The sequence below is a fragment of the Canis lupus genome, chromosome 18 (assembly GCF_048164855.1).
Source record: "Canis lupus baileyi chromosome 18, mCanLup2.hap1, whole genome shotgun sequence".
NCBI lineage: Eukaryota > Metazoa > Chordata > Mammalia > Carnivora > Canidae > Canis > Canis lupus.
This window is the reverse complement of record NC_132855.1, coordinates 37,450,610-37,477,314: the sequence shown is the minus strand read 5'-3', so window position 1 is coordinate 37,477,314 and position 26,705 is coordinate 37,450,610. Positions and strand designations below refer to the sequence as shown.

The 26,705-nt window shown below is 34.0% G+C and overlaps 1 protein-coding gene across 2 annotated transcripts in view; it reads left to right on the top strand.

The window, feature by feature from the left end:
* Positions 1-26,705, top strand: part of GLCCI1 (glucocorticoid induced 1) — a 100,309-nt gene that overhangs the window by 22,071 nt on the left and 51,533 nt on the right. For both annotated transcript variants that reach the window (XM_072784021.1, XM_072784022.1), the window contains exon 2: positions 11,035-11,186. In XM_072784021.1, coding sequence (XP_072640122.1) covers positions 11,035-11,186 — 152 coding nt within the window. The remainder of the gene's footprint in view (positions 1-11,034; positions 11,187-26,705) is intronic.

The window sequence follows — 26,705 nt, the reverse complement described above, 5'->3', positions numbered from 1 at the left end:
TCCAGTACTTCAGATGTTTTTCAGTTATGTCCTCTTGCACTCCTCTAGAACCCCCTCCCAATTTTGACTCCTGTGTTCAGATTGGCTCTTTACATTGAGCCTGTAGTGATTGGTGTTCTTTTGTTACCCTGTAGTGATTAGTGTTTGGTGATCTTCAGAAGCCCACATACTTTCCTTATGCTGCCTCTCAGACAGATGCTGAAAACATGATGGTCAATTTCTGAATCTTGTCCCTCTACTAACTTCTATTTGAAGTTTTTGTGATGCTATTTTGTGACCTTGTTATGTTACAGATGTTGTCACGTGGTCTTTGGTTTGGCTAGTTTCATTTCTCTCTTATCACAGGGAGCTTTAAAATCTTTTCTGCTACCATCTTTTCTTCTTTTGGAATGTTTTGTCATAACTTTTATGTGAAGAACCGTCTTGAATTTTGACTTACTGCTCTACCTAGGGTAGAAAATTCTATATAGGTTAGAAACTTCCATAATGTTAACATAAAAAAAGAGGTTGGTATTATGGAGTGAAACTGTTTCCTGGATATATATAGAGAAGGCCAGTGTGTGTGTGTGTATTACTGTATGTATGGACATACATTCCAAATAAAAGCAGCTGAAAAAATACTAGTAGTATCCACTTCTAAATGGGTGTTTTTTTTTTCCTGTTTGTGACTTTTTCCCCCCCTCATTAAAAGGTAAATATTGAGGAAAAATGCCTTTGTTATATATCACAATTTGGGGGAAGTTATTCCCTACTTTAAAAGTCAAAGGTTTATCAGTAATATTGGTTGTCATACTGTGGTCAAGATGTGACCCATTCTGTAGCCTTTTTGCATTTTTTGTTTGTTTTTCACTTTATAACGTTTATTTTTCTTTTTCCTCCCGTTTTTTTATTTAAATTCCAGTTAACAATGTAATATTAGTTTCAGGTGTAGAATTTAGTGATTCATCACTTAATACAGCACCCAGTGCTCATCCAACAAAAAAACAAAAAAAGAGGCAAGCCAGAAGACAGACTCTTAACTATAGAGAACAAACTGCTGTTACTAGAGGTAGGAGTGTGGGAGGATTGGTTAATTAAGTGATGGATATTATGGAGGGACTTGTTTGTTTCCCTTAGAATTAGATATATAATATCTAATTAGAATATTTTAAATTAGAATATAATAGTGAATCCACCTCATTTGTTTAAAAATTTTCCAAGTTCTACCAATGCTTTAACTGGAAGTTTGCTCTTTGAAGCAAAATTTTATGGAATATTCTCTCTTCTGATTACAGAGTATTTCGTTTCCTTTCAATTACAGTATTACTTTCCATCTTTGACTATCATATCTTGGCTCTTTTATAGCTTCTAATACTTTGTGATTATTTCTTTAATGTCTGATGAGCCCATTAGTCATAATGGATTTAGGTATTTGGAATCTCTGTGAATTGAATTCATTGGAAGTTCATAAGCATATGAACCTTCTACTTATTAAGACTTTGCCTGGGTTCTTTAAAGGACTGTTATTCTGCCACCAGAAAAACAAAACAAACAAACAAAAACAACGAACTAAAACATCTTTAGCATCTTATCTGACATATTTAATTTCTTTGCAGATGTATTCCAAATGTTGGCACTCCATCTTACTTTGTTGTGTATCCTTCCACTGCTTGTCACCAGGCTTTATGGCAATCTTAGTGAGGTTTTCTTTATAACCTTGATTTTAAAAGATACTCCCTTGGGTTTTCTCTGAGAAACAAGCTGAAGACTTTTCTCCAAATGTCTTACCTCAACTTATGTGCCATTTGAGACAAATTTGATTGAGTGAGCTATAATCCCAGACAAGTTGTTCCTAAATGGCTGTGTGACTACAATTAACAAAAAAAATTGTTTTTCTTGAAAGAACTCAGGTTGCAGGCTATGTCAGGCTTGGTTTGGGCAGAAGCATGTTTGCTTCTCTTGTCAACTTCTTGATTGGTTCCTTTCCAGATTTCTGCAGGGTAGCCATATGGTCATTTCTGCATGCTTTCTAGATTGCCTCTGTGGCATACTTCCAGGTCTGGTCCATTAGTGTCTCCGACTCTACCCATACTTGGAGGGCGTCAGTTTTTGCCCTTTAGTTTGATTTCAGATAGCATGTTCAGATCTGGTGTCCCTCCTGCTTCTTATCTGAAGTTCATTTAATTTTGATGATTTTATTTTTTGTGGCCAGTGTATTCTCATATTCTTATATGTCAAGGAAGAAAGACCCATAAAGGCCATTAGTAAAGGCCTGGACTAGGCCTAGAAAACTGAATCTAGTAATAATTCTACAAGATGACCAATAGTGATGTACATTAGATGAGCTAGAGAAGTACACTAGTCTCCTTTCTACATTTTTAAGTTATTGGTTGTACAGCTAAAAAACTTTTTTAGTGATTTATTTTGAAAATCATTTCTCTCTGTCAGGTAAGGAGAAAATTACTCAATGCTAGTGAGTCAAAGAAAAAATTATGAGACTTGTTAAAGAAAAGTTAGGCAAACTTTATTCAGGGAGACTGTCATGATAGGTGTAGGGACCACTGCGGTGGAGATTTGGAGTGGGGAAGAGAGATTGGGCTCAAACTCTGAATACAGCACAGATTAGTTGGGGAGTTTTGGCCAAGGAGCAGGGTGAGTAATAAATGAAAAATTACTATGAGGAAGGAAACATTGGTGTAAGGAGGGATTCTGGCTAAACAGGCCTCACAGAATTATTGTTAAAGGCAGGCCAGGGTGGGGCAGCCCCAGTGGCTCAGCGGTTTAGCGCCGCCTTTGGCCCAGGGCCTGATCCTGGAGACCCGGGATCGAGTCCCACATCAGGCTCCCTGCAAGCCTGCTTCTCCCTCTGCCTGTGTCTCTGCCTTTCTCTCTCTCTCTCTCTCTCTCTCTGTGTGTTTCTCATGAATAAATAAATAAATAATCTTAAAAAAATAAAAAAAGGCAGGCCAGGGTGATCAGATATCACATGGGGGATGATGGAGGTTGAGGAACCTGATCAGATATCGAGGGTGATCGGATATTGAGGGTGGGGGATTCTTTCTAAAATTGGACAGTGCAGAGATAAATATGGAAGACAAAAAATTAGGGCCTAGTTGAGAAGAGTTCAGAGGAGCCTGATTAAAGTTTGATCAAGGAGAAACTCTTTGATAGTGAAAATAATTTAAAACTATAACTCTTAAGGAAGAGCTCTCATTACAGAAATAGTGAAGCAAACCTCTGATAACAGAATAGATCTTCAGCAAAATTATGGTTAACCTCAGTGAGCCAATAGGAAGAATATTTCCAACCTGTATTTATTTATGGTTGTTCTTGATCTCCACTAGATTAGGAATTGTATCATCTCAGGTTGAAGGAAAGCAATTTAACATCTTTAGTCTTGGCTCAGTTAATTTGTTATTTTTATTTCAGTGATGAAGATTGAAATTATGAGTAAGTTAAGTTAGACATCATGAAAAGCTCATTGATTTTCTGTTAAAGGTAAAGGTTTGATAAACTCAGGCTTACATGCTTTAATAAAATTAATTATTAAAATCTAAATTTCACTTTGCTTATATATTCAATTTTATTTTGCTCTGGCACTTTCATTTTATAAGGGAACCTACTTAATATATTTTTTCAGACTTCCTCATATTTTTCAGGAAGTAAATTTTATTGTACTTAACTTTTATTTGCATGCAAAATGCCCCATTTGGGTGATCTCTGTCCAAAAGAAGCTGTACTCAACTTGGTCATCTCATCTTTCGGGCAACCCTAAGCATTCTGCCTAGAGTGCTCTGTATTAAAATTTGCAAGTTCTTATTTCGGCTGGCACTACGTTTAGAAAATGATCTTTTGAAGGAGATGATGAGTGTTTAAACTTTTAGATTCTAGGGGCGCCTGGGTGCTCGGTTGGTTAAGCATTGGACTCTTGATTTCAGCTTAGGTCATGCTCTCAGAGTCGGGAGATGGAGTCCCCGGCTCCTCACTGAGCATTGAGCCTGCTTGAGGTTCTCCCCCTCTCTCCCTGCTGCCTCTTCCCCACCCTGCCACTCATGCCCAGTCTTTCTCACTCTCTAAAAAAATATAAATTAATAAAAATAAAAATGATTAGATTCTAGAAGTTTACCTGCTAGGAGCAGATTTCAAAGAGTTGGTTGATATTTTTGCAGTAGGAAATTTCCCTAGGTATCGTAGTCAAACTTTCAGTGCCTTTAAATGGGAGTAAGTTATTGTCATTAAAGGATTTTATTCTTGAGCACCTATAATTCCAAAGGATGTAGTACCAATCCTTCAGACATAGGTTCTTAAGCTTTTGGTAGCAGTAAGAATCACCTGCGATGCTTACTAAAAATTTAGATTTCTTGATCCCGGTGCCAGAGAGTCTCACATGGCTGATAAGAAATAAGGCACGGAAATGAGCATATTTAACAGTCTTACACTTTGAGAAGCATTGCTTTAGGACTTCAGTGTTTCCCAACTGTAATGACATACCTGAATCAGTCTGATTTGTTTTAAAAACAAAAAATGCTAATACCCAGTTCCACCGTGTAACTTCTTAATTAGAATCTCTAGGAGTGTGGTCCAGTAACTTGCATTTTTAACAAGCTCTCTAGTGGTCCTTATAACAGAAAGCCACATAGGATCCCATCCTTGAGTTCCATTGCTTAGTCCACCACTGAATTGCCTGAGGGCCTTGTGTCTTTATATTCTGGATCTCCTAAGGTCTGAATTCTAGATAAAATACTAAAATACTTTTACTTCTCGGATATGCCCAGGTGTTAACGTAGTGGCTGAAAAGCATTGCCAATTTTTTAAAGCGTGTTTTAATATTGTTCTAATCAATACTACTAGTTATTTTAAGGCATATACATACACATATACATAATGGGACTTAATTACTGCTTGCACTTTGAATGTTAACAAAGTTAAGTGATAAACATGATTACTTTTACTATGATAACTGAAAGGATAAAAAGATTTTATACACTTCAGGAGCTTAAAGTCAAGGCAAAATAACATTATATATTATATACGTATGTTTTGAGCTCACTGTTGGTGAGCATTGTTAATGTGACATTTTAAAAATTAATTATTATGAGTTCCATGATACAAACAACTGGAAAAATTGGTCTTGGTTAGTTGTCTTAAGCATTTTGTTCCATTGCATGCTTTGAAGATTCTTTATAATTGTAATCAATGATGGATTTTGAATGAAGTAAAAAAACAAAAAAAAACTTCATAGTTTATTCATGGTGTTATAAAGGCTGAATTTCATTCTAGTCATTACACAATGGTTAAGGGAGTAATAGCTCTTTTTCAAAAAGTTTTAAATTGCTATTTAAATGCTTTTATTTTTAAGTTTAGATGTGCTTTGGTAATAAGTGTAAATAAATGAAAAGCTTTGGCTAATCATTAATTGAGTGCTAACCACAGAGAATTGACTATTTTTACTTGCTTATGTAGATTGGATGTGGTATAAAAAAGGTTGGAGTGTGTTAATAGCCCAAGAAAGGTTATGAGTACTCTTTTTATTTTGTGTGTTGGTTTACATTCTGTTTGGCTGTATTATGGCACTCAAAAATACTGTATCATCTTTGCCAGTTAGTAAGGTTAGTTTGAAGATGTGCTGGCTTGTTTCATATTATTCTGTAGCTAAAGTTCTTTAAGTTTACAATATTCAATAACTTTTTTTTATCTTGTGGAAGTTGTACTGTTTTCCACTGCGGATTAGCTTCTTAATTAAGGTGTGAGATTTCCAAACTCACTAGCCAGTCAATCCTCAGGCATTGCCACTAAAGTAAAAATTGTTGGGGACAAATTAATTAATGTCATGTTACATTGCTCTGGCAGTTAGCTATTAGGCATGTTTTATCTGTTTTGAACAATGCTTAGTTTGCTCTTTAAATTCAGGGTTATCTAATATTTAGCTTCTAACCTTTAAACCTGTTTCATTATTATTACTTTAAAGTTGAATTTCCAGTCAGTTGTTAGAGAGCAAGAATTATTTTGTACAATCCTTAGTGAGTACTCAGAGGAGCCCCAGGCTTACCAACTGCTACTGCCACATGGCTTTCTATTCAGGGACGCGAGGATGGTCAGGAAAGCACAACCTTTACAGGAATGTAATGAGGAAGACTTTTTTGCAGACTCTTGCTATCAACAGTCTTTTTCTGGTTCTAATATAATGATGATAGTACTGGAAATAGATGTGATTTTTTTTTTCTGAAGTTAGTTATTCTGTATTTTATCCTCAAATATTTGAGTAAGGGTATTGGCAACAGGACTGGTAAGTGACATGGCAAAGACTCTCACTGTTCGTTTGGTGTAGTTAGCATCATTCTTGCTGTCTGCTGAGCAATTTATTTTTTGTCTTGTTTGCCTTCCTATCTTTCATTGGTGTGCATTTGCCATTGATATACTGCTTTATATTCTAGTTTAATGATGGGTATCATATCTTTCCCAGACAGTATATAAACTCCTTGAAGAGAGTCTGAAACTTATTTTGTAATTTCCCTTGGTACATGTAACAGTACTTTCCATATGGTAGACATTTAGCAAGTTTTCTTTAGTAATAATGATTACCTGGTTTCACCACTGAGGAAGGTACTGTTTTCCTGATGCCTGTTTACCTTAAGTAATGATAAGTATTTATTTAATTGATTTTCTTTCGTACTTTACATAAGTATATTTATTTTAGCAATTCTATTAAGTTATTCAAGCTCTTCTAAATTAATTCAAAGATTGCCTGTAATAATGCCTGTTTCTAACTCATAAGGTATCCTCTTGTTTGATCTACGTGAATTGAGGTAATTTTGTAATAATTAGTAGAGAAATGCTGCGATTTTGCAATTCAAAACTAAAAACATTATAATCACAACTGTAATCATGAAGTAAACAGTTTAGTGTGTTGAGTATATAAATAATGCAAAACCAGTGTTGATTTTCATTATTGCGCTATATTGTAAAGCCTGAATTGGTGGGAGATAATACCATGAAGTAAATAAAAAATTTGTCAGAATCAAGGCTTAGATGTTGAGGTAGTTAAAGACTCATTGCCATGATAGTTTGGATAATAGTAACAGGTCATCTTGTTGAAGTAGAATTGCATTGTTTATGATAAACCTTTTGTTAAATCTAAATGTATAGTTGTCTTTGATAGATGGGGTTATTTATTACAGCTAATTATATCCTGAAAAAGTACTATCCTTGCCAATTTTCAAACCTATTCTGAATTTTTATACTTAAGATAATTTGGAAATTAATAATTTCCTGTCTTTGAAATTTTCCTGGTTGTGAGAAGTGGTGAGAATCTTTACTTTAAAGGATATGTTTGAAATAGGGCTTTTCAAGAATATTCGCCTTGTATACTTTAATTTCTTAAAAAGAATGATGACTGGTAGAGTGAATTTTGTAACAAGATATGGATACTGTGTTGTTCTTATTTTTTTTAAGGCATACCTTTTGTTTGTTTCTTCAGTGTTGGTAATGTTTGATGCTTGTCTCCACATTCGTAACACAAGCAGTAGGGTAATATAGTGAAATTAGCCAGAGCTGAGTGGCCAGTCTATACATAGAGTCTAGCACTCGGTTTCAAGTCCATTAAAGTGAATGCTGAGATACAGGGAGAAAACATCATAACTTCTGTTTTTTATACATGTATATTTTAATTTTTCATTCCATATCATAGATGTTTGTTTTTATAATATTTAGCATACTAGTAATATAGTACATACTACATTTATTAGATAAGTAACTACACATGTTGCTACATGCTTAACTATATACCGATTGGAGTACTTAGGCAAAATAGCTTGAAGACCCAGTTCCAGCAAAGTAGCTAATCATAGAGAATGGACACTAAGAGGAGAAGATGTGATCTTTTGAGAGTGATAGTCAAAGGTCCAGTGATAAAATATATAGTAAGTTACTAAATATAAATTAAAAAATATAGATCGAGGGGCCTATTTATATAGATTCTTCATTATAAAACATAAAAATTGTCCCCATTGTTTTTGAAGTTAGGGGAAGTTTTAGTAGCTGTAAGTAGAGTACATACAACATTTTAATAGTTTGGAGCAGTTTAAATTTAGGTACAGGTTTTTCACCTATAATGATTCTATTTCTGGTTACAGCTGACCTTTATGTAGGATGTTTTTTAATTTAGTGGTGGACTACTATAAATGTTGGCTTTTTTAGAGGGATAACTTGCTTTTTTGTGTCTTCCTGGTGGAGGGAATATAAAGTAACTTCTAAAAATTTCAAACAAATGACAAATTAGATTATGAGAGACATGTTAATTTTCTCTGTCTCCCAGAGTTGCTAATATTTGTGGGTATTGCTTTTATAGCCAGAAAAGAAAATTGGAAGAATTGATAAAAGACAACTTCTAATACTAAAAATAGTCTACATAGATACTAGCTATGACAAGAAGAGAGAAGAAAAAAAAAAAAACAGTGAAACCGAGGAAAGTAGCAAGCAAGGAAGTATTACGAAAAGGAAGAATAATGTTACATGACAAGTTAAATTTATTATAACAACATACAGAGTTAAATTTACCTTCTACAAGAAGAAGGCTTACTACAAAGTTTTTTTCAAAAAGCTTAGTTATATACTATATATAAGAGACACACATGAACAGAATGATTGAAAGAAATTTAAAATAAAAGAATAGGCATACCAGGTAAATTATAATAGAGAGCACAAGGAGGTCATAATGTTTACTTTGACAGAGTTTACAAATTGATACACAGGAACAGATTATAATGGTGAAGTGTGCAAACCATGATGACCTCATGGATCAGTATGTATTAAATTACAAAGAACTAAAATATAAATGATAAAAATTTGCAAGAAAGAGAGGTGCCTGGGTGGCTCAGTTGGTTGCGTGACGGACTCTTGAATTTCAGCTCAGGTCATGATCTCAAGGTCCTAGGATCAAGCCTCGTTTCGGGCTCCATGCTCAGCACAGAATCTGCTTGTCCCTCTCCCTCTTCTCCTCCCTTCTGTGCTTGTGCTCACACAATCTCTCAAATAAATAAATAAATAAATAAATAAACAAACAAACAAACAAATTGCAAGAAAGGAAGAGAATTACTAGATCTCAATAGTATTTTAGGAATTTGAAAGTTCTTCTCTAAACCTGTGACATATCCAGCTGGTAATTGTATTATTCCTGTATTCTATATTTTTATTTCAGTTGATGTACAAGACAAAGATCTATATATTCTGAAAACAGAAAATATATCTTCTCCATGACTCATGAAATGTTTATAAAAATTGACCATGTTTTTGATCACAAAGAAAATTTCAGGTAATTGCAAAGAGTAGATAGAAATAGGTCATCCTAGATTCTCTGCCCATGGTGAAATGAAATTAGAGCTAAGTAATAAAGATAGGGAGGAAATTTGTAATTTTCATATCTTCTCTAACTCTCTTGGGTTAAAGAAGAAACCAAAACTGCAGTTTTAAGATATGTAAATAATAGAGCACCTGTGTATGCTGTGTTGCTGTTTTGTCTGATAAAAAAAAAAAAAGCCTACTTATGTATTCTGGTTTCAAGAAGATAGTTAAAGGACAGTGTTCAATAACAAATGTTTCTTGACTGTCATGTGCAACGCGTTTTAGTTTCTATGTGAGATGTAACCCTGAATAAGAAGACCCTGAGCTTTGGAGCTTGTAATTCAAGGGATTTTATTATAGAAAGCACATTGGTGCTAAATTACTGGGATGTCTATATGAAAAACCTTCTGTAATCTCTTAATTATAGAAATTGTAGAGTTCATTATTTTCATTTTAAAATTTTTTTTTTTTAATTTTTGTTTATTTATGATAGTCACAGAGAGACAGAGAGAGAGAGGCAGAGACATAGGCAGAGGGAGAAGCAGGCTCCATGCACTGGGAGCCTGATGTGGGATTCGATCCCGGGTCTCCAGGATCGCGCCCTGGGCCAAAGGCAGGCGCCAAACCGCTGCGCCACCCAGGGATCCCTGTTATTTTCATTTTAATTTTCAGCAGAGGTACTTAACAGTGGCCAAATGGAGAGAAGTATATTGTTGTAGATTGATTAAACGGTATAGAATGTCTGGAGATCGTGCTGTTTACCTCTCCCTCTTGTTAGCAATTCTGTTTCATTGGACAATTCCATTTTATCCCTCTGGGCTTCAGATTCTTCATAAATGAAGAAATTGAATTAAAATATAAAGTTCTTTATACATGTTATTTTTGTGTAGCTGTGAATAAATTGATTAAATAGGTATTGAGCATTGACTCCTTTTCAGTCTGTAGAGACTAAACTTATGTACTGACTGGGGAGAAGGGCAAACCAATTGCATGCAAGCAGAGAGGGACACATGTCTTAAAACAATGGTGCAGAAGGAAAAGCACTGGGAGAGGTTTCACGGAGTTGGTGTGATACCTGAGTTGGTCTTGAAGATAAGAGTTTGTCAAATGAACAATAAAGGAGAGAATTGTAGGTTCAGTAAATAGGAGCATAGATAGAGGCAGGGAAGGGAGTGTCTTACATTTGGGAACCTGCAGTTTGTTTGGCACTTCATAGCAAGGACTTACAGAGGACTAGCAAAAGCATCAAACACTGAGATATATGGGGGTCACACTGTAAAAAATACAGGCTTTAAGTCAGAGACAAAGATTAACCATGGAAATGTTTCTTTAGTGGTGATGAGAGGTAGCCCTGGAGGATTTGATTGAGATGGATGCAGAGAGATAACAGTCAGGAAAGTGGCAGTCCAGGTGAGACGTTGAGAGAGTCTTGATTAAAGTTATGGTAATGAAGGTGGTGGGCAGATTTCAGAATGGGTGGGCTTCAGGGCGTCTCTGACAGCCCTGGAAGCATCTACAAGATTTAATATATGAACGTGTTCTTCTTCATAGAAGGTCTACAGATTTCATCGGGTCACATCAGAGAGCTAATAGGGTAAATACATATTGTAGGGAAAATCGACAGGGTGACATTGTACAAAGTATGAAGTTTAAATGATTTTAAATTTTATATAAGTTGTCAGTGACTAATTTCATTTTTTTTTTCACTTTTTATAGTGGACAGGCCAAAATCTCAGCAAGTTCGAACCTCTAGTACAATAAGGCGAACCTCTTCTTTGGATACGATAACAGGACCTTATCTCACAGGACAGTGGCCACGGGATCCTCATGTTCATTACCCTTCATGCATGAAAGATAAAGCTACTCAGGTAAAATGAGTAAATCAAAATCAGTTTTATTATCCTGCAGTTATTCTGTTTTGAACACAGTAAAGAAAATGTAATTTCATCAAATTTTTCTGAAATTGAAATATAATATATTTAACCAAAGAAGGAAGCCATTTCTTTTAATAAACTTTGGGCTAATTATTTTTTGTCATAGGAGTTTTAAAATTTAATAAATAGCACGCCAGTCTATATTACATGGTTTTTGAGACATAGTTTTAAGACTTGCTTAACAGAAAGTAATATAATAACTAGTATCTATATAAGAACATATAAATAATTTTTGGAGAAAAGTTTGCACAGTTCTATAAAGTATTAACAGATGGTTTGTCACACCTTTTGTACGTGTGGAAGGTTCCCCAACCTTTTTGATTTGAGAAGCTTTTCCTTGCAAGTTAGGGAAAAATCTGAGATCATCTTAATTTATGATTTCTGAGTTCTTGACCATAGCCTCATAATAGTAGTCAATCAGCATTATGGAGAATACTAAAGATTTAAGAAATGGTTGTTGGCCTTGAGGGACTTACAGCATAGTCAAGAAGATAAGATGTAAATTTATGAAAATCAGTAACAGAAGATAGTATATAATCAGATGTTTGATGAATACAGCACTTAACTGTGAGAGAATCCAAAGGAATGAGAAGATTTTGGGTTTCATAGGTTAGGGAAATGGATTAGTTTCATGTCTGAAGGAAAAAAAAAATTGGAAATGATCTATGAGAATCTTCTCAATTTTTTTGTAATTTTCTCAGACAAGCTTGAAACAATGAAATTAGCTTCTTAACATCCATCCTATCAATTTGGTCTTTGTAATACTTTATCCTATCCCCAGTCTTTTTGCCTTCCACTCTTCATTTTGTGAGGAAAAGGATCAGTTTGATATGGTAGGCAGTGGGATTCTCAAGTAGAAATAACTAGCCAAACCTAAGAGATGTGGTAACCTGGGTGGCTCAGTGTTTGAGCAATTGCATTTGGTTCAGGGCATGATCCTGGTCTGGGGATCGAGTTCCACATCAGGCTCCCTGTGAGGAGCCTGCTTCTCCCTTTGTCTAGGTCTCTCTCTCTCTCTTGTATCTCTCATGAATAAATAAGTAAAATCTTAAAAAAAAAATTTAAAAACTAAAGAGATGTGGGCCTGGACACTTAGAAATGCACCCAGTTAATTCAAGACCACCTTTCTGAAGAAGTTGGGTTTACACAAGTGTGATCAAGTGTAGACATGGAATACAAAGAAAGAAAGCTAAGAGACCAAGAACTTAGTCTTTGGAAATGCACAGAGGGAAAGCTAATGTATTCAGCTGGAAGCAACAAAAAGAAGAGGGGGTTAACATTTACTATGAATCATGTGCAGTGTGTTTTATGTCCTGAGTTTTATTTAATTCTCACAAGAACGTTATAAGATGACACAGACAGGGAAACAGAAACTCAGGGAGGTTAAGTGACTTGCTCAGGATCATAAAGCTAGAAATACTAGCTAGCCAGCTTTCTAATACAAGTTAATTTGTCGATCATTCTGAGCTTCAGTTTTATGGTGCTGTTAGTTTACGTAGTAGAATACTATACATGTATTCTATGCCTGTATCCTCTACTAAGTAACTGGCACTGTACTTAAAGATAATAGCTCTACTTTTTAGATTAAAAAAATGGTACTTTTTATTGAGCATATGCTTTATGCAGACACTATCCAGAAACAGATGAGCCAGAAAAATAGCAAAAGCTAAGAGAATAACTAAAATGATCTAGTCTTAAAAGCAAGGGAAAGATGTTCTAAGGAAGAATTGTTAATACTATCAGGTGCTGAAAGAGAGGTCATGGAGAATAAGGGCTGAAGTTAGGGATTCAGGGTACACTGAGTGTAATATTGACAATATATTAGATGGGGAAACTTAGGTATTCAAAAGTTAAGGAGAGAGTACTATAGAGTTAGAAGGATTTCTTAAGCTTTTTTGTTTCTTTATCTGCATGACAGGGTTAGTGAAACCTAATGTTACATGACTAAATATGACAATATTTGAAAGTGAAGATATCAGTACCAATTAATAGTAGATACAGATGAGTTCATTTGTAACATTTGCAGTTTGGAGCAAATATAAATGAAGACCCACATACATTGTGTGTATACATTAACAAACTACTACATAAAATATGTTTTGTCCTCCCATTTTGACAAATAAACCTTCATATGGACCTTGACCTTCAGGTTTGAACTAAGAAGTTGCACTCTTCAGGCTTATGTGCCATGTCTGCATGCTTTGAGCCCATCCTGCCTTCTGAGTCTGACCTGTATCTCTTCCCACCCCAAGCACTATTCTCTTCTCTGAGGGGTGGCTTCACACATATATTTCAATCCCCCAGTCCTCACATCCACACTTCATTCATATTCTTTCAGCCAGTGAGACCCAAGGATTATGTTCTTTCAGACCTTAGAGGCAAGGCTACTCTGTTTAGGCAAGGAATTCTTGGCTCTAGATTACCTAGGGCATAGACTGTGGCCGAAGTGTGGACTCATGTTATGTATGTCCTTTTGGACCTATGGTCTCTTCACCTGTGAGGAGGGGTGTGACTTGAAAAGGGCCAGAGCAATTTTCCCCAACCCACTTGAGTTCCAGAGCAGAGGTCTGCCTGGATCTCTATGTAGATCATTTATTTGAGAAAGTACATTGAAGGGAAGGTAAAACATAGGCCTCATTTTACAGTTGAGAGACTGAGGCATGGAGAAGTTAAGTAAATTTGTTGTTTATATAGCTAATAAATGAAGAGATTTGAACCCAGATTTGGTTGATTCCAAAGCTTTTGCTTTTTCTCCAGTCTCCCACTGCCCCTCTCAGTAACCACCAAAGCATGTGGCACTTAACCTAGTGCTTGCTTCAGAAGCATAATAAATGGTCTTACCCCTAAGCCTCTTTTGGTTTAATTGAAGATAGAAAAGAGATGAACATATGAAATGTTTTTCTTATTGTCACATCCATTCCTCTTAGGTTAACTCTTGAACTCTTAGGGAGGCACATAGAAGTTTTTATTTAGGGGAAGTCAGTGGTGAGAACATGGTACAGACCACTTACTACAGATACTAAATATCAAGGCTGTCTGGTTTTGGTGGAGGGTTGCTCTAGTGCTTTCTTCCTTTCATGTTTCCATATTTCAACATCGTAATTATTGAGAGGTAGGAATAAAATTCTTAATTTTTTTTTAAATTTTTATTTATTTATGATAGTCACACACACACAGAGAGAGAGAGAGGCAGAGACACAGGCAGAGGGAGAAGCAGGCTCCATGCACCGGGAGCCTGACGTGGGATTCGATCCCGGGTCTCCAGGATCGTGCCCTGGGCCAAAGGCAGGCGCGAAACCGCTGCGCCACCCAGGGATCCAAAATTCTTAATGTTTAATATGCTTAAACACTGCGCCTTTTAGAAAGAAGTAGCATAGTGTTGTAAAAAACACTGTGGACTTTGGAGATGGATTATGTGGTCAAGTCAAGACCCAATATGAGAGAACCTTCTGGGATAGCGGAAGTTTTGTATATCTTGATGATAGAGGTTTCAGTTATATGGGTGGATATGTTTATTAGAACTTGTATGAGTATACACTTGTGTATTTTACTATATAACTTCATTTTTAAAATATAGAACAATAAACAAGTTTTGTGCTCTATTCAGATGTTTAGAGGTAAAGTATACTGCTATCTGCAGCTTACTTTGAAATGAATAAAAAATAAGATCAATTGATGTCTATATGATGAAGCAAATAAAGCAAAGTGTTACATATAGAATCTGTAGACTTTATGAGTGCTCACTATGCAGTTTTTTTCAGTAAACTGGTATGTTTGAAGTTTTTTACATAAAATGTTGGGAAAATAATCGTGGCCCAACAAATTAACTGTCATGTGATCCAAACTTCACTTTCCTTTTCTATAAATTGAAGTTAGTAATCCCCAATTTGTAGAATCGCATATTTATTCTGAGAAGTGGAAGAGATGGCTTCACATGTTTCAGGCCAATGAAGAAATGGATCATTGCCAGCTTATTAGAATAATCCATATAGATTAATAGAAATAAAAACTAAAAACCATGTGTGGAATTTAATATTACTTTAATACATTGGCCTTGCAGATACAACCTTTTTTTAAACAAACAAACAAACAAAAAAACGTGTTTAAATTTGCCAACTCCTAAAATTGAACTTGCAGTTACAGTTATCGGACAGTAATATTCTTTTTAGTTTTCAGCATACAGTCTAAAACTTCATCTCTGGACACATTTAAAATTCTGAATGTGAGCATGTTTTTAAATGAGAAAGTAATGCATATAGTTTTTATAAAGTGGTCAAACAATCAAGAATCTGGAGCAATAATAAAAGATGCTTCTTCTGAATTCCCAGGTATAGTAGTGATAAAGGCTCCTCACAAATACATACATTCTCTCCATGGCACGTGGTAGGATTTTACTTTTCTGCCCACTTTAAGTTTGGCCATGAGACTTAATATGGGAAGAAGCTTTAAAGAAAGAGCTGGTACACCAAAACCAGACAGGGACACTACAAGAAAAGAAAATTATAGGCCTATATTCCTGATAAATTTAGATGCAAAAAACCTCAACAAAATTTTAGCAGACCTAATTCAACAATACATTAAAAGGATCGTACACTGTGATCAGTGGGATTTATTCCAGGGATGCAAGGATGGTTCAACAGCTGCAAATTGTTCAGTGTGATCCACCACATTAACAAAATGAAGGATAAAAAATCATATAACTTTCTCAGTAGATGTGGAAAGAGCATTGGGCAGAATTCAACATTCATTTGTGATTAAAAAAAATTTCAAAAAAAATATGTATGGAAAGAATGTATCTCAACACAATAAAGGTCATCTGTGACAAGCCCATAGCTAACATCTTAGTCAGTGGTGAAAAGCTGAAAGCTTTTTCTCTGTTATCAGGAACAAAATAAGGATGCACACTCTCACCACTTTTATTCAACACAATATTGGGTGTCTTAGCCAGAGCAGTCATGCAAGAAAAAGAAATAAAAGGCTTTCATATTGGAAAGGAAGAAGTATTTGCAGATGACTTGATGCTATGTATAGAAGATCCTAAAGACTCCAAAAGGCTCATAGAACTAATAAATGAATTCACTATGAAGTTGCAGAATACAAGATCAATATACGGAAATCTGTTAATGTTTCTTTATGCTAATAATGTATTAGAGATTTTAAGAAAATTCCATTTATAATTGCATCAATAGAATAATATACCCAGGAAATAATCTAATCAAGGAGGTGAAAGTTCTGTATGCTGAAAACTATATAATACATTGCCTAAAGAAATTGAAGAAGACTCAGGTAAATAGAGAGATACTCCATGCTTATGGATTGGAAGAATTACTATTGTTACAATGTTCATTCTTCTAAAAGCAGTCTACATACAGATTGAGTACAATCTCTGTCAAAATTCTGGTGGCATTTTTCACAGAAATAGAACAAACAATCCTAAGATTTATATTGAGCCTCAAAAGACCCCGAATAACTAAAGCATCCTGAAAAAGAACAAAGCTGGAGACATCATAATCCCTTATCTCAAACTATATCACAAAGCTTTATAATCAGGGTAATATGGTACTGGGTAAAAACATACACATAGATCAATGGAATAGAATAGAGAACCCAGAAATAAACCCATGCATATGTCATTATTTAAAGTATTACAAAGGAGCAAAGAATATATAACAGGGAAAGAACAAGTCTCCTCAATAAATGACATTGAGGAAACTGGACCACTATCATATACTATACACAAAACTTATCTCAAATGGACTAATGACTTGAATGTAAGATCTCAAACTATAAAAAATTCTAGAAGAAAATACAGCTCCTTGATATGTGTTGATGATGATTTTTTGGATTTGACATTAAAAGCAAAGGCAGCAAAAGCAAAATTACCAAGTGGGACTACATCAGACTAAAAAAAGCTTTTGCATACAAAGGAAGCCATAAACAAAATGAAAAGGCATCCTATTGAACAGGAGAAAATATTTACGAATTATATCCCAGATAGCAAAGAACTCCTATAACTCAACACCAAAAGAACACACAGTCCAGCTAAAAAATGGATAGAAGATCTTAATACCCATTTTTCAAAAAAATACATTTGGATGACCAGAAGGTACCTGAAAAGATGCTCAGCATCCCTGGTGATCAGGGAAATGTAATCAAAACTACAGTGAGATATATCACTTCCTACCTGTCAGAATGACTGTTAGAAAAAAGACAAGAGATAACAAGTGTTGGTCAGGATGTGGAAAAAAGGAAACACTTTTGCATTGTTGGTAAGAATGTAAATTGGTAGAGTCATTATGGAAAACAGTATGGAGTTTCCTCAAAAAATTAAAAATAGAGCCACCCTATGATCCAGCAGTTCTACTTCTGGGTATTTATTCCAAAGAAGACAAAAACACTAACCTGAAAAGATACATGCACCCCCGCTATGTTCATTGGAGCGTTATTTACAATAGACAAAGTATAGAAGCAATCCAAAATATTCATCAACAGATGGATAAAGAAATGGTGTTATGTATATACAATGCAGTATTCATCCATAAAAAAGAATGAAATCCTGGGCAGCTCAGCAGTTCAGCGCTGCCTTCAGCCCAGGGCCTGATCCTGGAGACCCAGGATCGAGTCCCACGTCGGGCTCCCTGCATGGAGCCTGCTTCTGCCTCTGCCTGTGTCTCTGCCTTTCTCTCTCTCTCATGAATAAATAAATAAATCTTTAAGAAAAAAAAAAAAAAAGAATGAAATCTTGCCCTTAGCAGCAACATGAATGGACCTTGAGAGCATTACACTTCACCTAAGTGAAATAAATAAAAGACAAACATGATCAAACATGATCTCACTTATATGTGGAATCTTAAAAAAAAAAAAAAACAAGCTCACAGATACAAAGAACAGATTGATGGTTGCTGGGAGTTGGGGGTGGGTGGGTGAAGTATATAAAAGGAATCCAAAGGTACAAACCTCTAGTTCTAAAATAATTTGTCTAGTGGATGTAATGTACAGCATGGCAACTATAGTTCATAATTCTTTATTGCGTATTTGAAAGTTGCTCAGAAAGAAAATCTTAAAAGTTCTCATTACAAGGCAAAATTTCCATAACTATTGAGTGACAGTGGTGTTAGCTAGGCTTATGGTGGTGATCATTTCACAATATATACATATATTGAATCATGTATACCCGAAGCTAATATAATGCTATATGTCAGTTATATCTGAATAAACTTAGAAAAAGAGCTGGTGCATTCACTCAGACAGGAGTAGCATCAAGCATACTTAGTTTACTAATTGTTTTTCTTCTTAAATTGGAAGTGATTCTTTACATGTGAAATTCCATTTCATCGTTGAGATGAATATCTTGTTTTGACCCATAATCTGTAAAATGGTGAATTTCTTTAATAGATTACTTAATTAGTTATAATTACATTTCTAGAATAAATGCTACTAGGGAGTACTTTTTTAAAATATAGAGTGGCAAATGAAGTGTTTGTTAATATTTATATTTGTTTCAAAATTCAGAAATGAGGTCTGAAATTCTTTTCTTTTTCATAATGTAATCCTTAGATTAGTGTTATACTTACTTCATAAAAAGATTTTGCAAGATTTCCTTCCTTTGTGCTCTGGCACAAATGGTGAAAATATCATCCCCAATTATCTGTTACTTGGGTCAGAAAAAATTTTACCTATGAAGCTATCTGAACTCTAGTAAAATCTCAGTTTTTTTCATGGCTCTTGGTTTCTTTCTTTTTTATTTTAAAAGATTTTATTTTTATTTATTTGAGAGTGTTCATACATACAGTGGGAAAGGACAGAAGGAGGGGGAAAAATAGTCTTAAGCAGACTCCTCACTGAGCACTCTGCACTGAGCACAGAGCCCAACATGGGGCTGGATCTCAGGACCCTGAGATCAGGAACTGAGTGGAAACAAGAGTTGAATGCTTAACCAACTGTACACTCAGGCTTCCCTTTGGCTCTTGGTTTCTTTTAGTTTCTATTTCTTTTGTTCAATATTTTCATTTGAATATAATCCATTCATCCAGCTTCTCAAGTGTATTTGTGTATCTTCACAAAATATTCTTGAATAATTCTTCTAATTTCTTGTATATTTGTACTTATTCTTTTCACTTATAATATTACATATCTGTGTTTTGAGTCATTAAATTTATTAGGTTATATAGTATTAAATTTATTAGGTTATATAATATTTTTTAAAATTAAAGGTGTTGAAATTTGTTTTCCTTTTATTCTTTTTTCTGGTTTATTGTTCTCTGACTTTGCCCTATCATTGCTTTTCTTCTCCCTTCCTGGAATGTATATATTTTTTTCTCAGTTTTAGAGATAAATGCTTAATTTTTCTACTTGTGATATTTCTTGTTTAGTAATATAGGTGTTTTATGCCAAGATTTATCCTCTGAGCTCAGCTTTGGCTAGTATATGTTTCCATTATTTATAGTTGCAAGATACCATGTAGTTTCAGTTTTGATATCCTGTTTGGTGAGAGCTTTTTGTTTTGTTTTTAATTTCTAAATGGTTAAAATTTATTTTCCTAGTAAAAATTAAATTTCTAACTCTAGTGTATTTAGAGTATGGAATTACACATCGGTGGAAATATCATTGAGATTTTCTTTGTATACTAATAGAAGATTGGTTTTTTCTTAATGCTCTGTGGATATATGAAAACAAAATGTAAAAAAAAAAAGAAAACAAAATGTAGTCTTTACTTTTAGATACAGAATTTTTACATATTAATTCAACCTTATTAATTATGTTACTCAATTTTTATAAAGCCCCGTTATGCCATAGTAAGCTGGCATTATGGAATTAATTTCTGTTGATGTATGTTTCCAGTGGTCATTGCTTTATATATCTTATTAATATAGATGTATAAAGATTTATGTCCATTATATCTTCCTTTTGGTTGGTATTGTTTATTATAGAATACTCTGTAGCTTAATAGTTTTCCCCTGAATTTAACCTTTTCATGATATAAATCAATATTGAAGGTAGTTTGTTTATTTATTTATTTATTTATTTATTTCTTCCATTGGTCAAGCACTCTAGTTCTGGATTCAGACTGACTTTGAATCTTGGCTCCAGCATTTTCCAGCTTTGTAATTCTGGGCAAATTACTCCATTGTTAATGGGATATTGAGTACCTCATAGGATTATCATAAGGGTTAAATTGAATCAATGCATTTAAAATGCTAGGAGTAAAAAAAAATAATAAATAATAAAATAAAATAAAATAAAATAAAATAAAATAAAATAAAATAAAATGCTAGGAGTAGTGACCTACACATTAGGTGTCAATAAATAATTGCTATTATTATTTACATGTACTAGCAGAGAGAGGGAAAGTTAAGTGAATGTTTGGATAGTGGCCTTGGCACTGTAAATACACAGTTGGAGGAATTTCAAAAGGGAATTTCTTCCTCCTTTCTCCTACCTCTTTCCCATGATTTTTATTTCTTTGTTTTGTCTTTTGTCTTTCCATTCTGGTAAATCGTGCTTAATGCTAGAAATAATTAGCTTTTTGCTATTTATTTATCTATGTATCTATTTATTTATTTATTTTAGAGTCATCTGCCATATTTCCTATTAGGGAAGAACAGTGTGGTGAACATGGCAGTTTTTAAAAAAAATTTCTGATGGACAGTTGAAGAATAGCTTTTGCTGTGTATAAATCTTTCCACTTTGATGTCCTATCTACTCCCTCACTCATTGTCCCTCTGAATTTGGTATCAGAGAATACTTGAAAATTGTTCTTATTTACCTTTTATATTCTTTGAGGAGTAAGAAATGGGATAGTTAGATCCTAAGTGAAATTCTGTATACGCTGCTTTTATTTTCCAGATGATGTTTTTGACATTTTATTGTTTAAAGTTAATTTTCAACATTTGAAGTATGTATGTTTGTTTGTTTGTTTGTTTGTTTGTTTGTTTGTTTATGGAGTGGAGGCGGTCAGAGAGAGAGGGAGGGAGAAAGAGCTCCATGCCCTACGTGGAGCCTGACAAGGGGGCTCGATCTCACAACCCTGAGAGCATGAGCTGAGCTTATGCTTAACCAACTGAGCCACCCGGGCACCCCTGTTTTTATTTATTTTTGAGAAACAGATATGTAATAAGTACTTTACATTTGGCTTTAGCCACATTTGATAAAGTCAGCAATTCTGAACTAAAATATATAAATTTATTGCTTTTGGAATTACAATTAAAATAATCTCTCCTTTTCCTCCCTTTGTGAAAGAAGCTGGGTGGGGAGGAATTTAATCAAAGGAGTGGATGATATACCTCAAATAGCAATAGATGTGAAAGAGAACTTTCAGTTTTACCACTCTGATCAAAAACTCATTTCCTGACCAAAAGTCATGCTTAATACAGCTGTTTGGGTTTCCTGTGTCCTTGTTAAATAAGTTTGTTTAAGAAACAGCAGTGGATGGAACTATTTTGGGGAGTGGGAGGCTTCTCTGGAAATGGAAACAAGTCTTAAGATTTGGCCATCTTGGCTGCTTAGATTGTATTCCAGGGACTTAAAGTGTTATTTTTATTGAGCTGGTTCCTAACTGGCTGTTGAATGAATGTATAAAGATTCCTTCCTGTTGAAGATCACCTTTACTTTCTCTTTAAGCTATTAGCTAAAATTCAGACACAGAGGATAGTATAATTTAGAGCTTAACAGTCCTCGTGAAGGTAGTCCTATTCCTAAGGGAGTGATATTTTTGGTTGCCAAAATTGATGAGAAACTTAAACTCATGACAAATATTTTAATATTTTATTTATCATTTTCAAACGCTATCTCTGAAATTATCAGAAACTTAAAATTCTGCTTATTTGTAATAGGTAGTATATTTATTTGATTCAGAAGTAAGGGATTTTTAGCAGAGAGCCTTCCTCATGCTCCTGTTTACCATGTACCTGGGTTTCCTTCCATTACTGGAAATATTTAACAGATAACAAAATTAACCTGCTTTTCTTAGTGTTTCCCCCCATACCTTTACCCCTAATTAACTTAGCTCTAGGTAAAATTGTGAAATAGCTTATATTTATTTGGAACAACCCTCTTCCTCCATCATCTTGACCTTTGTTGTCTGATACATTAATTCTCATCCTTTTATATCTTTTAACCCATCAGTTTTCTGTTAAAAATCCTATAATAATAATAAATAATTAGCATTTACTTAGGCATTTGTTAGTGATATTAAGCTTTGAGAACTTAAGAATTAAATCATAGTTAAGGGCAACATGCCTTTCTACTTATTAATAACTGCTTTGTATAAATGAATGATTGGGATAGGATATATCACATTCCTAGGAAACAGTATGAATCGAGTGAAAACAGTTTTCATTGCTGTTGGAATTCTTATAACTTTTAGAGAATAACACTGGTACCTATTGCAGTGAGGATTATATAAAATAATCCATGTTAAGCTTCTAGTACAGTATCCAGGACATGATCGATATTGGTAAATACCAGTTGCCTTTGTATTAGAATTAGAATCTATAATCTATTAGAATTAGAATCTATAATCTATAATCTATTTTGCTGTCAGGAGGAGGCTTACATATAATGATACTGAATTAAGTGACAGAAAAAGTCATTATTACTAATGTCAACAATTGACATGCAATTATGAGCATTATATCTGAATTGGTAGGAAATGGCATAGAAATTATACAGATAACTGCAGCATGATAGGGGTCTGAAACTCAATAAACAGTTCCTGATAGGTCACAATTCACTCAGTCCTAAGTAGCTATTGCTGTCTATCCTGCAGTCTTATAAATAAGAAATGGCACTTCAGATTTTTGGGTCCAAGTATAGGAAAGTGAAGATATATAGTTAAAGAAACTCCTTCCTTCCTTATCACTTAGGTATCCCATTGATGATATTCATGGCATCAGTTGAGCACTTTAGTCTTTATGACTTTGGAATGATGTGGAAATATTTTTGGAAGGTATCTCATAGTCACTTATGTTGCTGATTTTCTGTCAGGAATGAGAGATTTTTTTTAAATGCTAAAGACTATCCAGAAACAAAGGTAGTTTATCTCTTGGATAATTCAGAGGCAGTTATACTCCAGTGTGATTGTTAAATATATTATTTAAAGTGTTTGGGAATATTATTTTTAAAAAAGTAAAATTGCTTTTACTTTTTTACATGTAGAATCAATTTTTTGAAACCCAGCAACCAAGGTTAATTATAATTTAAAAGATTGTAACACCAAAGATTAATATATTCTAATACTCTCTAAAAACTGAAAATTAGATCTCCTCATTTGATTTTAAATCTGTTCCCAAGAGTAGTGATAGAACTTATCAGAAAGGGTATTGTTAGGTCTAAATACCAAGTAATAAATTGAAATATTTTTTATACTTTTAATTCCTTGCATTACCATCACCTTTTGATTAAAGCAGAAGCTGGTTATTTGTCAAGAGTCTATTAGTAACTGTGTAAGAAGCCACAGAATAGTATTTTCATTATATATGTTACATCTTTAATTTTTTTATTAAATGTTCTCAGCTTGACTTGAGAAACCTAACTGGATAGATTATGAATGTGCAGTCCCTCCTGGCCTCTTCTATTATTATACTTGACTAGTTAGTGCCTCAGTGTGATTTGAAACTTGGCAAGAAGAGCATGACAAAGAAAAAGAAATATCAGTTACTTTTGAGAAAATGCAAATGCTTGAGACTTTCAGGTTCAGCAGTACATGGCTTTCTTTTTTTTTTTTTTTAAGATTTTATTAATTTACTCATGAGAGACAGAGAGAGTATGGCTCTTTTTTTTTTAATTGAAAAATGAGACTGATTTATAATTGCCTCTTTGGCTTAACTATTTTTAGTAACAGTTTTATTAAGATAAAATTTATATACCATACAGTTCACCTACTGATAGTATACAGCTCACTGGTTCATAATATATTCAGGGTTGTACAACCATTGCCACAGTCCATTTTAGAATATTTTCATCACTCCAAAAAGAAACGACTGTGCCCATTAGCAGTCATGCACTGTTTTCCCCCAGTCCTCTCTCCCTCGGCAATAGGCACCCACAGATCTACTTTCTGCCTCTGTAGATTTGTGTATTCTGAACAGTTCACATAAATGGACTCATATGGGGCTTTTTGTATCTGGTTTCTTTTACTTAGTATAGTATGTCTAAGGTTCATTCCTATTGTGACATGTATCAGTTCTTCACCCCTTTTTATTACTAACTAATATTCCATGGCATAGACTAAAATTTATTTATTTATACATTCATAAGTCGATGTGCTGCTGTGACCATTTGTGTACAGGTTTTTGTGTAGACACATGTTTTTGTTTCCCTAGGGATTGCTGGATGATATGGTAGCTCTGTATTTAACTTTTTCAGGAGAATATTTTTATAGATATTTTTTCCTTTACATAATTAAAGTATACCATGAAAGGCATATCTAAACTGAATTATAACTCCTGTCAGTATCCTAATCAATAACTTTCCACTAATATTTCTGAGTATTTGATATTTCAGTGAACTTCACTTTTCAGTTATTCTAAACACTTAAATGTTCCTGCTTATCTGAAGTTTCCCAACTCTGTTCCCATAGCCGATAGTTGGTGATCTCTGTTTAGACCCTTACTGTTTGGAGAAAAACCCTAATCCCCTAGTCAAAAGAAACTGGTCTACTGAAAAATATTTTATGCAATATATACTGACATTTTAACTTATATGTGACTTGTATGTAATCTGTCTTCCAAAATAGATTTGACATTTGTGTCTGAAGTTAGGAGGGCTTTTTCATTGTCAATATATGCCACACTTACCAATTCTATAGCATAGCTATATTATTTTTTTAAATCCTGTTTCTGATTTTGAAAACAGTAGTCATTGTAGAAAATACCAAAAATCACAAAGTAAGTTGTCTGTATTCCTAATATCCAGACATAGCCATTTTTTAACACTTTGATATATATCCTTTTACATTATGATTATTTACATTTAAAAAATAAAAATAAGACCATTTTAAAAAGAGAATTTAGATATTATAGGTAGTGTTTTGTACTCTTTTTAAAAAGTCATAGCATTTTCTCATGAATTAAATATGCCTAAACATGGTTTTAAATCCATTTTTCCTGATTTTTTTTTTTCTTGTTCGGCTAGGAAAAAATTACGGATTTACTATTGCATTATCTAGAATTCTCACTATTCAAACTATAGTTTGAAATATCTCTCCCTAGTCTTTTTCTGTGTGTATTTGCTTACTAAAATGGGATTGTAGTCCATGTGCAGTGGTTTTTGTATTGTTAAGAATGTGCCACAATTTTTCATTTCCCTACTGATAGATATGTAATTTATTTCCAGAGCATCTCTGGATGTACATCTCAAGTTAATTCTTGGAAATAGAATTACTATGAATATTGTTAAGGTTGTTGGCACATTTATGATTGCTTTTTCTCAAATTAGCATTTCTTACAGAGTAAGGCAGATTATTTCACTTTATCATGTGGAACACAGATGCAATAGTTGATTTCTGTGGTATTTCCTGTTTTTAGAAATTGCAATTCACCAACACCCACCCTCCCCCTTACCTTAGGCTTAAGAAATACAGCTTTTAATGTCTTTTGAATAAGTTCCTTGGTACTAATCTGGAAAATCACAAACCGTTACTTCACAGATTATCATTCACTTGTGTTTTGAGCACATTGAGGCCTAATTAGATATAGATTTTATATATTTTACTTATATACTCAGGCGTGTTAATCCTTGCTAGGGACTACTCTTTAATGTAACTCAGTAAAGAAAACTTTCTGTCAGTATTGCTTCCCACATGGCTCCAAATGATAGTTACATTAGCTTATGTTAATTTCCAAAGATGTAATTATATGCAGACTGATCTTATACTTGTTAGTGGATATTAGCCTACAAGAAAAATGAGTGGGTATATGGTCAGCCCGGCACCTTGAGTTTGGAATCTGTTTCTTACTCATTTTTATTTCCTTAGTTAATAATGGTTTTCAAACTTTAGCTTGCATCACAATTATGTGGACAGCTTGTTAGAACATAGATTACTGAACCTATCTAAGAATTCCGGACTTAGTTATTCTGGGATGACCCTGAGAATTTGCATCTCTATCTTGATCTCAGATGAGGCTGATGCTGCTCATCAGCAGACCACACTTTGAACTGGTCTAACCTAATGAGCATGTAACTTACTGTATAGTTGAAGTGTGATAAAAAATTTGAGCATGTAACTGCTGCTGTCCCTGAATTCCTAAAGCTTGTTCAGATGAACTCTTTCTTTTCTACATCATTTGTCAATAAGTGAAACAGTAATTTATATTTATGCTTAGTTATAAAACTATACTTGTATACTGTTATCAGAAGAACAAGGGATAATAGTAGAATCATAATCTTTTTGTGCTCCTTTTAATGCTTTATCAGGATAGACTTTTCAAAATGATCTTTTAAGTTAAAAGTTTT